The following is a 12,709-nucleotide window of genomic DNA, read 5'->3' on the forward strand; positions in this document are numbered from 1 at the left end:
AAAAAAAAAAAAAAAAAAAAAGTCCAAGTTTGGGGTGGGCACTTGGGAGGTGAAGGCAGGGCTATCACAAGCTCAAAGCCAGCCTAGGCTACACAGTTAAATTTCTGTCTCAAAAAAATTAAAAAGTTCAGATCCTAGGTTCACTTGGCCAGTTAGCAGCTGTGGGAATTTTGGTAGGCCATTCCTCCCCGGAATCTGAGTCCCTGGATATGTCAGATAGTCACCATACACCCCAAACTATCAGAAAGACAGTGTTCTGTAGATTCCAAGGAGGGCCCGGTGAATGGTCCTATGTCAGCACTTATGAGTGGGCCTTCCCCAGGGGCCTCTGCAAAGGCAGAGGGAAAACATGGAGCTGCATAGGAGAATATAGGTACACCCCATCAGTTAGGGATAGGCAAAAACCAGGTGGGGCCAGGCCTTGAACACAACAGATTTGAGTGCAAGCAATGAAGAAGCTCACTCAGGAATACATCAATTCTTTATTTTCTTGGTTTCTTTTTTTTTTAAATCATAAACTAATTTTAACCATAAATTAATTATTGGGGTCTCATCATATAGCCCTAGCTGGCCTAGAATTTGCTATGTAGACCAGGCTGGCCTCAAACCTCAAACTTGCAGAGATCCATCCATTTGCCTCTACCTCCTAGGTGCTGGAATCAAAGCCACTACACAGCCTCAAACATTTTTTTAGTACAAGGTCTGAGCCAAAGAGGAAGGGGGTTTGCTTTTTACTACTATAGTGGCTAAGAACAAATGGCACTAAGACTCTTGGGAGCCTCCATGCTCCACCCCCTTTGCCTTGACCCCCTCACCTTTGCTCCAAGCTTTCCAGTAAGTGTTAGAATGTCACCTCTCCCCCTCTATGGAGGATGGGGCGGGGAGCGAGGGGGGTGTTAAGTATGGAGGAAGGTCTGGCACACAGGCTCCAGCCAACCGGGAGCCTGATTTCCTAAGTAAGATTAATATCTAGACCCACAGAGTGGTCCAATCCAACAGCTGTGCTTGGCCCATGCTCTCCTGTCAGACAATTTCCCTCCCTGTAAGTCCCTAGAGCAGTGCTTTTTCACGTCCCATCCCCATTTGGCAGGTGACTGCTGCTATGCTAAATAATAGTAACCCCTACCTCTAAATTAGTAAAGAATTTTACCTTTGAAAGGGCTCAGCCAGAGTCTCCATGGGCCCTGAGAACAGACCCCATCAGCACTGGCTTTACTCTTGGAGCTAAGAGCTGAATTCTGCCATTGAAAGGGTAACCCAGCAGGCAGGGCAAACTCATCCTTTATCACACAAAGCCAGAAACTTCCATTGCTGTTTGGAGAAACAGTGGGTATGTTCTGGAAAAATGGAAGGAAACAGAGTAATCCCCAAGATCCCAAGCTGAAGACTAAGCACGGTGGCCATAACTTCTAATCCCAGCATTCAGGAGGCAGGGACAGGCAGAGCTCCGTGGGTTAGAGACCATAACCAGGTTACTTAAAGAGACCTTGATACAAAAGTAAGTAAATAAACCAAGAATCCTGGTTTTTTTTCCTTGCTATGTAGCCATGGGAAAACACAGAGTAACATCTGTAAAGTGCTTGACATTGTGGCCAGCCCATGTCAAAGGCTCACTTGGGTATAGCTAGAGTTAGTATAGCTGGAGGAAGTATTTGGAGGCTGATGGCAGGAAAGACTGGCTCTAAGTCATGGCTTGACTATTTACTAACCAGCCTGAGGCAAATAACTGGCACCTTGAGCTTCTTTTACCACAGCTTTAAAACAGGGCCAATAAATTTTAGGGAGGGAAAAAAAAAAATTCCTTCCTGCATTCTGGCCTACCACCTGCCAGGGAAAGGAAGGCAAGAGCCATATTCTATGGCTTCGCTTGCAGGTCGACTCTCAATAGAGGGTACAGGACACAAAGACACAGCTTGAGGCCTGGTGTGCCTCAGATCAGAAATCAAGGCTGGGCATTCCAGTCAGATCCAAACAACACACACTGACTTGATTCTTCCTGGAGTGCTGGCTAAAGTGGTCAGGCCAAGACTTGTGAGGAAGTATATACCCAATTGTCTGGAGGTCAGATGACAACCTGTGGGAATACTGGTTCTCTCCTTCCCATTAGGCTTGGTAGCAAAGTCCTTTACTCAATGAACCATCTTGCCAGCCCCATACGAGGCAAGAATGTCATTTCATTAGTCCTCATTGGCCTCCCTTCCCTGCCCTTCTCCTACAATGGATTCTACAGTTATTTGTGTGTGGGGGGAGGGGGACATTCATTTACATATCTATTGAGGCACCACAGCACATGTCAGCTCTCTGCACACTCTGGGTATCAAGCTCAGGTGATCAGTTCTCACTGGTCTTTCTCAGCTGTGGAGGTAAGGAGTGCAGACTGACGATTTAACTGAGTGCTTAACTGATTGTGGTCTTCAATTCCTCACCCTCCCAAGCATTGGGATGACAAGTGTGTGCCACCGAAGCCAGCTTACCATCACTTTTTGTGAGTTAAATTCAATCTCAACACGGAGTATCACTGCAAATTGTTTATTAAAACACAAAGCAATGGACAGTGAAAAACATCCTGATTTTTTACTTTTTGGTGGGAGTGGGGTGGGGCATAGAAGGGGTAGAGATGGATGGAGACAGCCCAGAAGGAACAGCAGCTCTACCTACCCCTGCTGCTTCCCTGGCCAGCCAGGTTCAAGGTCCCTCAATACACCTTGCCACACTGCTGTAAATGCACAGTGTGGCCTCGAAGGAAAAGATGGGAAAGATAAGAGCTACAGAGGCTAAGGACTTGATGCCTGTTCTCCAGTACTGGATTCCACAAGAAGCAGCCAAGTTCAATACTGAGGGACAGGGTTGGTTTCCTCAAAAGCCAGATTGGGCCAACAGTGGTTGAAGAGGCTACCCGGAGCTTAGGACGGACAGCCATCCTATCCCAGGGGAACTTTGTGAAAAGGTAATATTCCTTAACTCCAATGAAGGAACTAATCCAGGGTCAAATTTCTTTTCATTCCCTGGATCATGGCACACCAGGAAAGAGAAGAGCCAAGAATGTCTCTTTTCCTAGTTTTGCCACGACATCTCCTTGCCAAGTCTCCCCTCCCACCTGGCACCTCAACTGTTTCCTGACAGTTGTCCTTTGAAAGGACGGAAAGCACACTTCAGCTTGTTGTTGTTTTTCCTCATACTGAAATAAAGCACTAAGCTCAAAATAGAGGTGAGGATGGAGTTCTGCTTTCCCGATGCTATGTGCTCCCATCACACAAGACTGCCTGGATGCAAGCGTGCCAAGGCCTTCTCTGCCAACTTCCACAGGCACTACTGTTTTCCTGGCTGCCAGCACAATCCTGGCCCCTTGTTTTTACACTCCTGAGAAAAGCCCATCCCAAAAGATGCACTCTATTCTTTTCCTGCCAATATAACCAGTCCCCAGATCTGCTCTTATCAAGATGACCTGGCCACCTAGAGCAACAAGGCAAAGGCAGCCCAAGAAAAGCAGAGCAGACCGGCATCAAGCTGCGTATGTTCAGAGAAGGCGGCCTCCCTGGGCAGCTGACCACCAGTACCATGCCAATCATCTACCACCATGAAGAAATCTACCCTTGCCCCTCTCCTGTGTCGGGCAAGTCCAACACAGATAGTTTTAGTTCCACCTGGAATATAACGCTGTCCTGAGCTCTCTGGTGTAAGCAGTAAGGCTTCTTTGCAATTTTCTTGGCGCTCTTTGATCCGTAATTACACCTTCCCTATAAGAGAGGCTGAGATCTTCTGCAATCTCTGAGCAGATCCTGGGTGTCTGCGGTTTGTCTGTGTAGCCTCGGTCAGTCTTACCTGAAAGTCACCTTCTTCTTCCGAGGCCACAGCAGGAGGCCTAAAGTCACCTCCCTAGCTCTGTCTTTTAACAGCAGGAGCATGGTTAGTCTCTCATTTGAGAATGCTCACGTGCTCTCCTAGGTCTTTATAGAGTCACAGAGAAGAGTCACAAGTGGTGGCCAAATTCCATTAAGGTTCCTCAAGGCAAGAAGACACTTGAATTATGTCAGAGTAGGCCAGCAAGGAAGGGGAGGGATAGGGAAACAGCCCACGGTAGGGACTACCGGACCCCTGCCCAGACCTGAATCTAGAGGGGATGCCCACCTGACTCAGAGCAGGAGAGGAAAAGGCACTGTGCTGACCGGGGCGGGTCCTTCCCCAGTTCCCAGGGAGGAGAGAGAACCTACTGACTCCTCCCCGGACTCCGAAAGGTGAGCCAGTTTCTAAGGAGAGGGTCTGCGCTCTAAGAGAAGGAAATACTGCGGCTGTTTCTCGTATCCTTAGCTAAGACTCTAGACCAGGGCCAGGCCCTTTCCAGGAGAGGCAGAAATGAGACGAGAAGGAGAAATTCCTTAAAACAGAAGCTTCTCAACAAAATTAAAAAGTCAAACCACAGTTCTAAAACTGCTCCCAGGCACACAACGCAGCTCAACTCTACCCATCTCAATGAGGCACACATGACCCTGGGCTCTCCTACTCAGCAGGAGCAGGAAAAAAGGTCACATACTTAATCAACAGGCAGTGCCTCTCACACGATGGGCATTTGAAGGCTGCCTTTTAAACTGCCAGATCTGTGGGTGTCCAGTGAGCAGCTCCTCCTCAGGACTGCAGTTTCCAAACAATAGATTTAATGGTTTCGGGACATGAATCCCACAAATCATTTCTTGGCACAATGTTTAAGATAGTTTGAACAAGACCTAAAGCAACTCAGTCAGACGCCAGCTGACCCCTGACTGACCTAAACCACACTGAACCTGCAGACTCAACCCAGTTGTCTTTGCTTACTCCTCTCAAAACATGAACAGAAACACACTCTGCTCTTCTGTCTTTCTCTCTACCAGCTCCATCAGTGGGCTTTCAAGTCCTGTGTCAGAGTATAGCTCCAACAGAAAACCTGGGCCTCTCCTGCCCCACTCCCTGACTGGCATCAATCACAGCTCCCAATCCCAGGCAACTCCTGGTTCTAGCTCAAAACACAAAGGGGAACAAACAGTGCAAAAAGCAACATGAACAATGGAGTAATTCTTGACACACACAATACAAAAATAAAAATAAAGCGTGCCCCACCCAACCCTTTTAACCCAAACCTCATGTACCTACATCATCTTGGAAGAAGGGAAAAGCTTTCAAGTTCAACGCAAAGCAGCTCTTATTAGCTGGGCAGGCTAGCTCAGGGGAATCTACCCCAGCCCCCGCCACACTCTTTCCCTTCTGTTCCCTCGCTTCCTTTTAGTTTTTGTTAGCTACAGAAAGATGTTCCTTCCGTTTAGACACAACTAGAGAGGAAAGCACCCATCCCTATCCCTCCGGGAAGGGGTGGGCTTGGAAACAGAGGCAGAGCCGAGCTGCTTGGCTTACAGTACCATTAGGAAATGGCCCCAGGAGTCAGGGTTTCCTTCTGAGACTCTGAGTCACCAAAAGGATAAGTTGGGGTGAGAAAGCAGAACCCCTCCTTCCTCAGAGACCCAGGCAAACAAGGCAACATGGAGGCAGCTGTTCTCCTTTACCTCGTTTAATGTGCTGACAGTGGCCCATAGGTTTGTAAATTAAAATAGTGATGGACCAGGAACCAAAGCCTCTGTCAGAAGCCCGATTAGCCAGGACATCTGTTGCCCTAGGCAGGTAGTTCCCAAGACCACTGTAGTACCTCATCCTGTAGAGCAGGACCTTTGCAAGCACTCCAGGAAGTGCTCCTGACAGCAATTTCAGGCCACAGCCATGCAGCTGCCAACCCAGTACCCTAGGGCTCGCCTAAATCACAGAGAAATAGAAGATAGTTCTCAAATGACTAAGTGCTGGCCTGGAGTCATCATTAGGAGCCAAAGTCAAGACATGGCTCAAGAGCTACTTACTGTGTCACACAGCTCAAATATCTGATAAGGCAAACTTAAAATTTAAACACATTCAGAAATATGGGCCTGGCCTGAGACTTACACTGCTCCAACTCAAGCTGAAGCAAATCCTGCTGCTTCTGACCTAGAAAATCCCTTTTTCAAAGCTGGGTTGTCCCTCACTGTGTCTTAACCGACAAACAGATGAAGGTGACCAAAAGAAAGATGGGGAACACGGAAACTTCATCCCCTACAGAGGTGTTTACTGGGAATTTGAGACAGACACTATGAAGCTAAAGTTAGACATTCAGAGCCTCCAGAACTACGGCTGACTAGGAGTCTTTGAGTCCCATCGTACTTGGATGGAACTTAACTGCTACTTGGATAGGGGAGGAGAGGGTAGTAGAGTGTACTATTATGATCAACGAGAAAAACAGCTGGGCTGCTGCAGCCAGTCTTAATTCTTTGGGGTGACTCTAGGCATAAGTCTAAGCTAGCTGAAAGAGGACAGAGGACTCAGGGACAGATGGACATCAGATTCTGGACATTCTAAACAGTGGTCAGTCACTTAGCAGGGCTCAAGTCTCTGAGGTTGCTAACATAAGCCTTTTCTAATCCAAAGACCAGAAGAGACTTTTAAGGTCAAGTGTTCTGTTGCTGCAGGCTGGAAAGCATCCCTGTCCCCTGGCAGCAAGACCCTATGGAGGGGCCAGTAAGAGCTGCTGGCTCAGGAACTCAGGGAGGGAGGTACCAACAAGGTGAGGTGGTGAAGGGTCAGACACCCAGCAGAGAGAACTCCAATCTCCTGTCTCCTGCCCAGTTTTGACAATAACTTAGCTCTATGGTTAAGAAGTGAGAAATTTCAAACGAACCAGAATAAGAGAAAAATCGAGAAGAAATCAAGTCCTCAACAGGCACTAAAATCAAAATGATTTGTTGTAGTAACAAGCTGTAGGCAATTTGAGGACCTGATAATCACTAGTCGTCTTGGATACCAGACAGTCCTCTAACTGGCACACAACAAGATGAGAGATGACAATGAAGATAAAGATACATCAACAGATTACCCCAGAAAGGCTTCCAAGAAAGGAAGCATGACTTTCTTTTCCAAGCCTTTGTCTTTACCATCCAACTTATTTACCTCCACATAAATACCTGGAATAGCATGACTTCTGAAATCACATCTGGACATAAACTCAGAACACACCCAACTCCCAGTAAGGTCTTTCTAGGTTATGTGACATTTTTCTGCTGTTTGTTAATGTCTAACCTAAAAACAAAACAAAACAAAACAAAAAAACAAACCAGGAACTGTGACTGCTCTGAGTTCAGAGTCCTTTCTACTAGGTATATAATGAGGATCCTTGGAGAGAAAGGATCCACTCACCTAAGTACCCCAGAGAAAAAGAGAGTTGGGGGCCAGCTAGGCAGAGTAGGACTGAGCAGCTCTGTGACCAGTGTTGGTGGGGTGACCCCACTCACTCTGCTTTTCTTATCTCTTTCCATGTGTGTATGTGTGTATGCATGTGTGTGTGCACATTCGTGTATATGTGTGTATGCATGTGTGCATGTGTGTATGTGTGCTGTTTGATTTGTTGTCTCTTTTGCTAAACACTGTGAAGAATACAGAAACCAACATGTCTGGTTTCTTTCCCACTCTCCTCCACCTGCTGAGGATGGCCATTTGTTCTCACAATCGGCAGAGGCAGAAGAGGGTTGGAATGAACACTCCGAAGGCCACCAGGATAGGGAACATGAGGCTGCTGTTGTCCGAGGCATAGGGGTTAGGTGTGCGGGGGCCTGACTGCACTCTGTTCTTATTGGTCTGTCTTTTGAGATTAGACCCTTCATCATATTCTTCCTCTTCCTCCTCCTCTTCTTTCTTCTCCAATCCTGGATGAGGCTGCAGCTTTGGTACATCTAAATAGAAAAAAAGAAAATACCCTTTAAGTACACTAAGACCCAGAGCATTTAAATGAGACCATTCAGAGCAGTAAGTGGGTCACACTAGAGAGACCCCTGTGATCTAGCCAGGTCCACAGGGAGGGGTAGAAATTATCTCTAACCTAAACAGCAGAACACAGGAACAGCAGTCACATTCAGGTTTTACTAAAAAAATAATACAGGGCCTTGCCCACAGGAAGGTTATCTCTCCTTCCTGTCTCACTTCTTCAAAGCTCCAAGAGGCCCACAATAGGCAGGGACAGTGATCTGGCAGTTAATACTTATTTCAAATAGGCAGTGATGGCACACGCCTTTAATCCCAGCACTTGGGAGGCAGAGGCAGGTGGATTTCTGAGTTCGAGGTCAGCCTGGTCTACAGAGTGAGTTCCAGGACAGCCAGGGCTATACAGAGAAACCCTGTCTCAAACGCCCCCCCCCCCCCAAAAAAAACCCAAAAAACTTATTTCAAAGTCCTCCTCTTCCTTCTGATACAGATACTGAAGGACTGATTTACAGTTCCCAGCCTCACCACACCTGTCCTGACTCCTAAGAAACCCAACAAGAGCCTGGTGTTAAGAATCACCTTCCTAGAAGATACGTGTCGGCACTGGGCATGGAGGACAAGAGGACCAGGGCTGAAGGTACGGCTCCGTGCTTGAGACCTAAGTTCAGTTCCCAGCACCCACATGGTGGCTCACAGCCACCATGATAACCGCAGTTCCAGTTTTTCTTCTGAGCTCTGAGAACACTACACTTGTGGTGCATACACAACACAAACACTAACACACTTGCATAAGTACACACACACAGATAAAATACTTATACACATAAAGCAAGTCTAAAAAAGTTAAGGATATGACTTTCTATGTATTCAAGACAAGATGGGAAATAGCACAGAGAAAAGATGGAGGAGAAAAACCAGTAAGATACAAAGTTTTCTCGCAAAACTCAGCTGGGACACTGGCAGCCAGAGTAACCTAAACCCTGAGCAAGAGATATATCAAGGCTGAACTCCAAGGTCAAGGAGACATTGACAATGAGTGTTATATCAGGGTTCTGTACCAGCACCTACCAAAACCCACAGGGACTCTTTTGTCTTTTTCTCCAAAGGACTAGAGCCCAAACCACAAATGGAACTTAGACATAGTTCAGGTAATTCTAATGCATTTGCTGTGTGTGTCTGTGCCCACACATGTGCACACAAGCCATGGTGGAGGTCAGAGGACAAGTTGTGGGATCAGTTCTCTCTATCATATGGGTCCTAGGGATCATATTCAGGTTATTGGTCTTAACAGCAGGTGAATTCCCTGATGAGTCCTCCTGCCAGTCCTCAGGTATTCTAACTGAGTGAAATAATGGGCAGGTACCCCTAAAGGAGACATTACTAATCCCAACTCATAGTGTAGTTTAGAACTTGTCACAGGCACCCCAAAAGGAATCATCACTAATCCCAACTCACAGAGCAGTTTAGAATTTGTCACAGAGGCAGGGTATGGAGGGGCACACCTTTACTCAGCATTAGGGAGACTGAGACAGGAGAATCTCTGTGAGTCAAGGATAATAGCTTGGTCTACACAGTGAGTTCCAGGACAGCCAGGGCTAGAGATACTCTATCTCAAGAGGAGAAAAGAAAAGATTTTGACAAAGACCGACTGTTGATTAAACAGTAACAGGCAGGAATGAACACAAACCTGGCTTTAACCCTTTGTGGCCAGTACCATGTGATATTTTGTCCCTATTCATCTGACTCGGAGTTCCCCATAATTTGACTTTAAATATTTCCAAAATAATGACCAGCTAAATTATCCCAAGCACTCCTCAACCATATCCTTCAGCACTAGTCAAGAAGCAGAAGGTAAAAATCCTAACTTACCGTCTACTGTCCCAGCCATGATGTAGAGCGCACAAACTTTGGGATTGTCATAGTACCCCTAGAAAATGGAAAGGCACAGTCAGGCCATGGGGCAGCAAACATTTTCACCTCCCTCAGAGGTGAGGCACAACGACTGTTACCTTGACAAACTCGATGTGGAGCTTCCCTGTGAAGGTAGACACCTCCCCCTGGACACTCAGCTTCCCCTTTCTGATGCTCATAGGGATGATTTCATCATGAGCCGTGCTGTGCCCAACACGATCAAAGATGTCCAAGTCCTTCACCACAACATGGCCATTTAATCGGACATCAAATACCTTCCAGGATTAAAAGAAAAGGCAATGTTAACACCCCCACCCAGCTTCAAATCCCTTCAAGAAATTAGGCATTATGTACCTGCTTGGGCTCCCTAACTTAAGTTATGGCTCTGGATAAACTCCAAGGTGGCTGTAGTCCTTCACCAGAGCCAACAAAACCAAGACCTTTTACTGCCAAGTATGTCATGCTGGCTTTACGTGTGTCTGTGCCCACACGATTGGGGGAGAAAGGAGACAGAGAGCACCAGGGAAAACGATGTGGGGGGATAAGCTGCTGAGAGTCAAGGAAAGAAGTGAGCAGGAGGTTCCTAAAAGTACAAGTTCTGTTACCAACCCCAAAGCAGGTACAGCCAATGGGCAGGGGGACGTAGGTTCTCTAGGGTGGGAGGATCCAATTTTCCCTCAGAGCTCACTGTTCCTCCTCCCTTGTGAGAAGGCTCACAGGTTTCTACTCTGTTCAAAAGCAGCAGTGTCACTGGCCAAGCAGGAACCTGAACACCCCTCACCTTCTGCTGAGACTGTGCAAAGTAGACCTCAGCAAACTTCAATACCAGCACATAGTCCCCCTCCTCCTTGACAGGTACTTCGTAGCCAAAGGTCTCTTCATTGTACCGCTCTGTCTGATACAGGATCTGGTCCTCTGGGGTGGAGCGCAGGATTGGCAGTTTCATGCCATAGTCTGAGGCTACGGAAAACACAAAGGGAAAGCACATCAGACGAAGAGCAGAGAACTAGCAGAGGCATTTCCAGGACAACACTCTAGCAACTCTCCCAGTACAAGGGGCCACTCCCTCTGTATCTGGTTCCAAAGAGAGTTCACACAAAGACAAGAATCAGCTAGCTGCTGACATGGAAGAGAAACATCAAAGAAACCAAACAGTAATCACTTCAACAGAACTTTAAATTTAGTTCCTGGGCATGCTAGGAAAGGGTGGGAATGAGTGAGCCTAGTCCTTGACATAAAGGGAGTGAGATGCTGCAGAGCTCTTCAAGGAGACTCAGAGGAAACCTCCTGAGACCAGTGAACAACCAGCAACTCTAATCAGTTCAAATGAATTTTCTGTCTAAACCAGCCTGGATTATCTGTCAGGGAAGCCACTCTTACTTTTACATTCACTATATTACTTACTACAAATAATATACTAGCTGTACTTTTTTTGTTGTTCTTCAAAATTTTTATTCAAAAAGATCCCAAGCTGGCAAAGAAAAACAGGCTTGTAAAAGAGAGGAAGGTGTTCTACAACTTCCTCCTGCTGCAACTCTCTTACATGCCACAGACTGAGAATTCACCTCTGCTGCCCTCTTCACCACTGCCTTGGTTAAACCAGCAGGAAAAATGTTCTACCAGGCTCAGCTCAGTAGCCACTTGGTGCAGCTCCTGCAGACACAAGCCTAAAGCACTTTACAATGCTTTAGCGTGACAAGGAGCACAACACCCTGCACAAGAGTCTGCCTTAAGATGCTCGCCTCGCCGGGCAGTGGTGGCGCACGCCTTTAATCCCAGCACTTGGGAGGCAGAGGCAGGCAGATTTCTGAGTTCGAGGCCAGCCTGGTCTACAGAGTGTGTTCCAGGACAGCCAGGGCTACACAGAGAAACCCTGTCTCAAAAAAAAAAAAAAAAAAAAAAAAAAAAAAAAAAAAAAAAAAAAGACACTTCTAGGACTGACAATAAGGGTAAAGGAAATCCTCTACAGCCCTCAGTCCTCTTGGTAACAAGCTGTAAATGTGCTTTTTTTTTTTTTGTCCCTACAAAACAAACTAAACTAGGGTCTTTCCAAAGATATACTACCTTCCAGTCACAAGAGATGAATACTCATGCATCCCCACAAGAACAACTGGGCTCTTTTAGCACACATACAATGAGGCTTATCAACATTCCATAAAATCTCCTCCCCAAACTACTTCAGGAGTGTGCCTTTTCTCAGCATGAACTGAAGATTTTAAGTCTGCCGTCCACCTGCAGATACCTGACACCTGGATCCTTTGACAGATGGGCAGATCAGCCATGACCACACCACCCTTAACATGTCTGAGTTCATCTGACTCACTCCTAAGAACATATCCCTAGAGCTCTGTCCTCCAGACCACCATTATTTCAAAGGAAAGGATCTGACAAAAGGTGAAAGATAAACTAAGAGTCCCAATGGCTAAGGTCAAGCCCTCAAAATAAACATAACTGCTAACAGTTCCTGTAAGTGACATTATCCTTGTGATCAGTTGCACATAGGAGACAGGAAACTCACTATAGTTTTGTCTTCAGACTCTTCTCCATGTATCTCCTCAGGAAATCAAAGACTCATGGCTTACAAAGGACGTGAGGCTAACACACCCTAGCTCCTTCCCAAGCTCAAAAGCCTCAGGACACACACCTATGCAACCTCAAAGGCTATTTCTTTTCCAACTGAGTGCTAAGAATTTCCTTCTCCCAGGAGGGCCAAGACTCTTGCAAATCTGGAACATTAGCTAGATTTTGTTTATCCATCCACAGAAAATGTTGTGCATGTGTGGACCCAACCCCCAGCCCCTCACTGAGTGAAAAACTTGAGAAACCAGCAGCAGTGTTATCTGCAGCAGCCTCAGTTCCACAGCTCAGAAAACTGCCAAGTGAATGAGACTTAAACAATCTGGGATTAACTTTAACTGGCTTCCCTTTAAGCCGAAGTGGCTATCCTAAGAGATCGGCCACTAAGTCCCAAGAGACAGAGTAGCCAAAAAAAAAA

At 46.5% G+C, this 12,709-nt stretch overlaps 1 protein-coding gene across 1 annotated transcript in view; it reads right to left on the reverse strand.

The window, feature by feature from the left end:
* Positions 1-2,513: 2,513 nt before the first annotated feature.
* The window catches only part of Mlec (malectin), a 15,195-nt gene continuing 4,999 nt past the window's right edge, over positions 2,514-12,709 (reverse strand). The window contains exons 2-5 of the mRNA XM_031337544.1: positions 10,496-10,674; positions 9,813-9,989; positions 9,673-9,730; positions 2,514-7,775 (exon numbers count right to left, since the gene is read on the reverse strand). Of these exons, the coding sequence (XP_031193404.1) occupies positions 7,546-7,775; positions 9,673-9,730; positions 9,813-9,989; positions 10,496-10,674 (644 nt within the window). The 3' untranslated portion in view covers positions 2,514-7,545. The remainder of the gene's footprint in view (positions 7,776-9,672; positions 9,731-9,812; positions 9,990-10,495; positions 10,675-12,709) is intronic.

The sequence above is a fragment of the Mastomys coucha genome, unplaced genomic scaffold (genome assembly GCF_008632895.1).
Source record: "Mastomys coucha isolate ucsf_1 unplaced genomic scaffold, UCSF_Mcou_1 pScaffold22, whole genome shotgun sequence".
In the NCBI taxonomy this organism is placed as follows: Eukaryota; Metazoa; Chordata; class Mammalia; order Rodentia; family Muridae; genus Mastomys; species Mastomys coucha.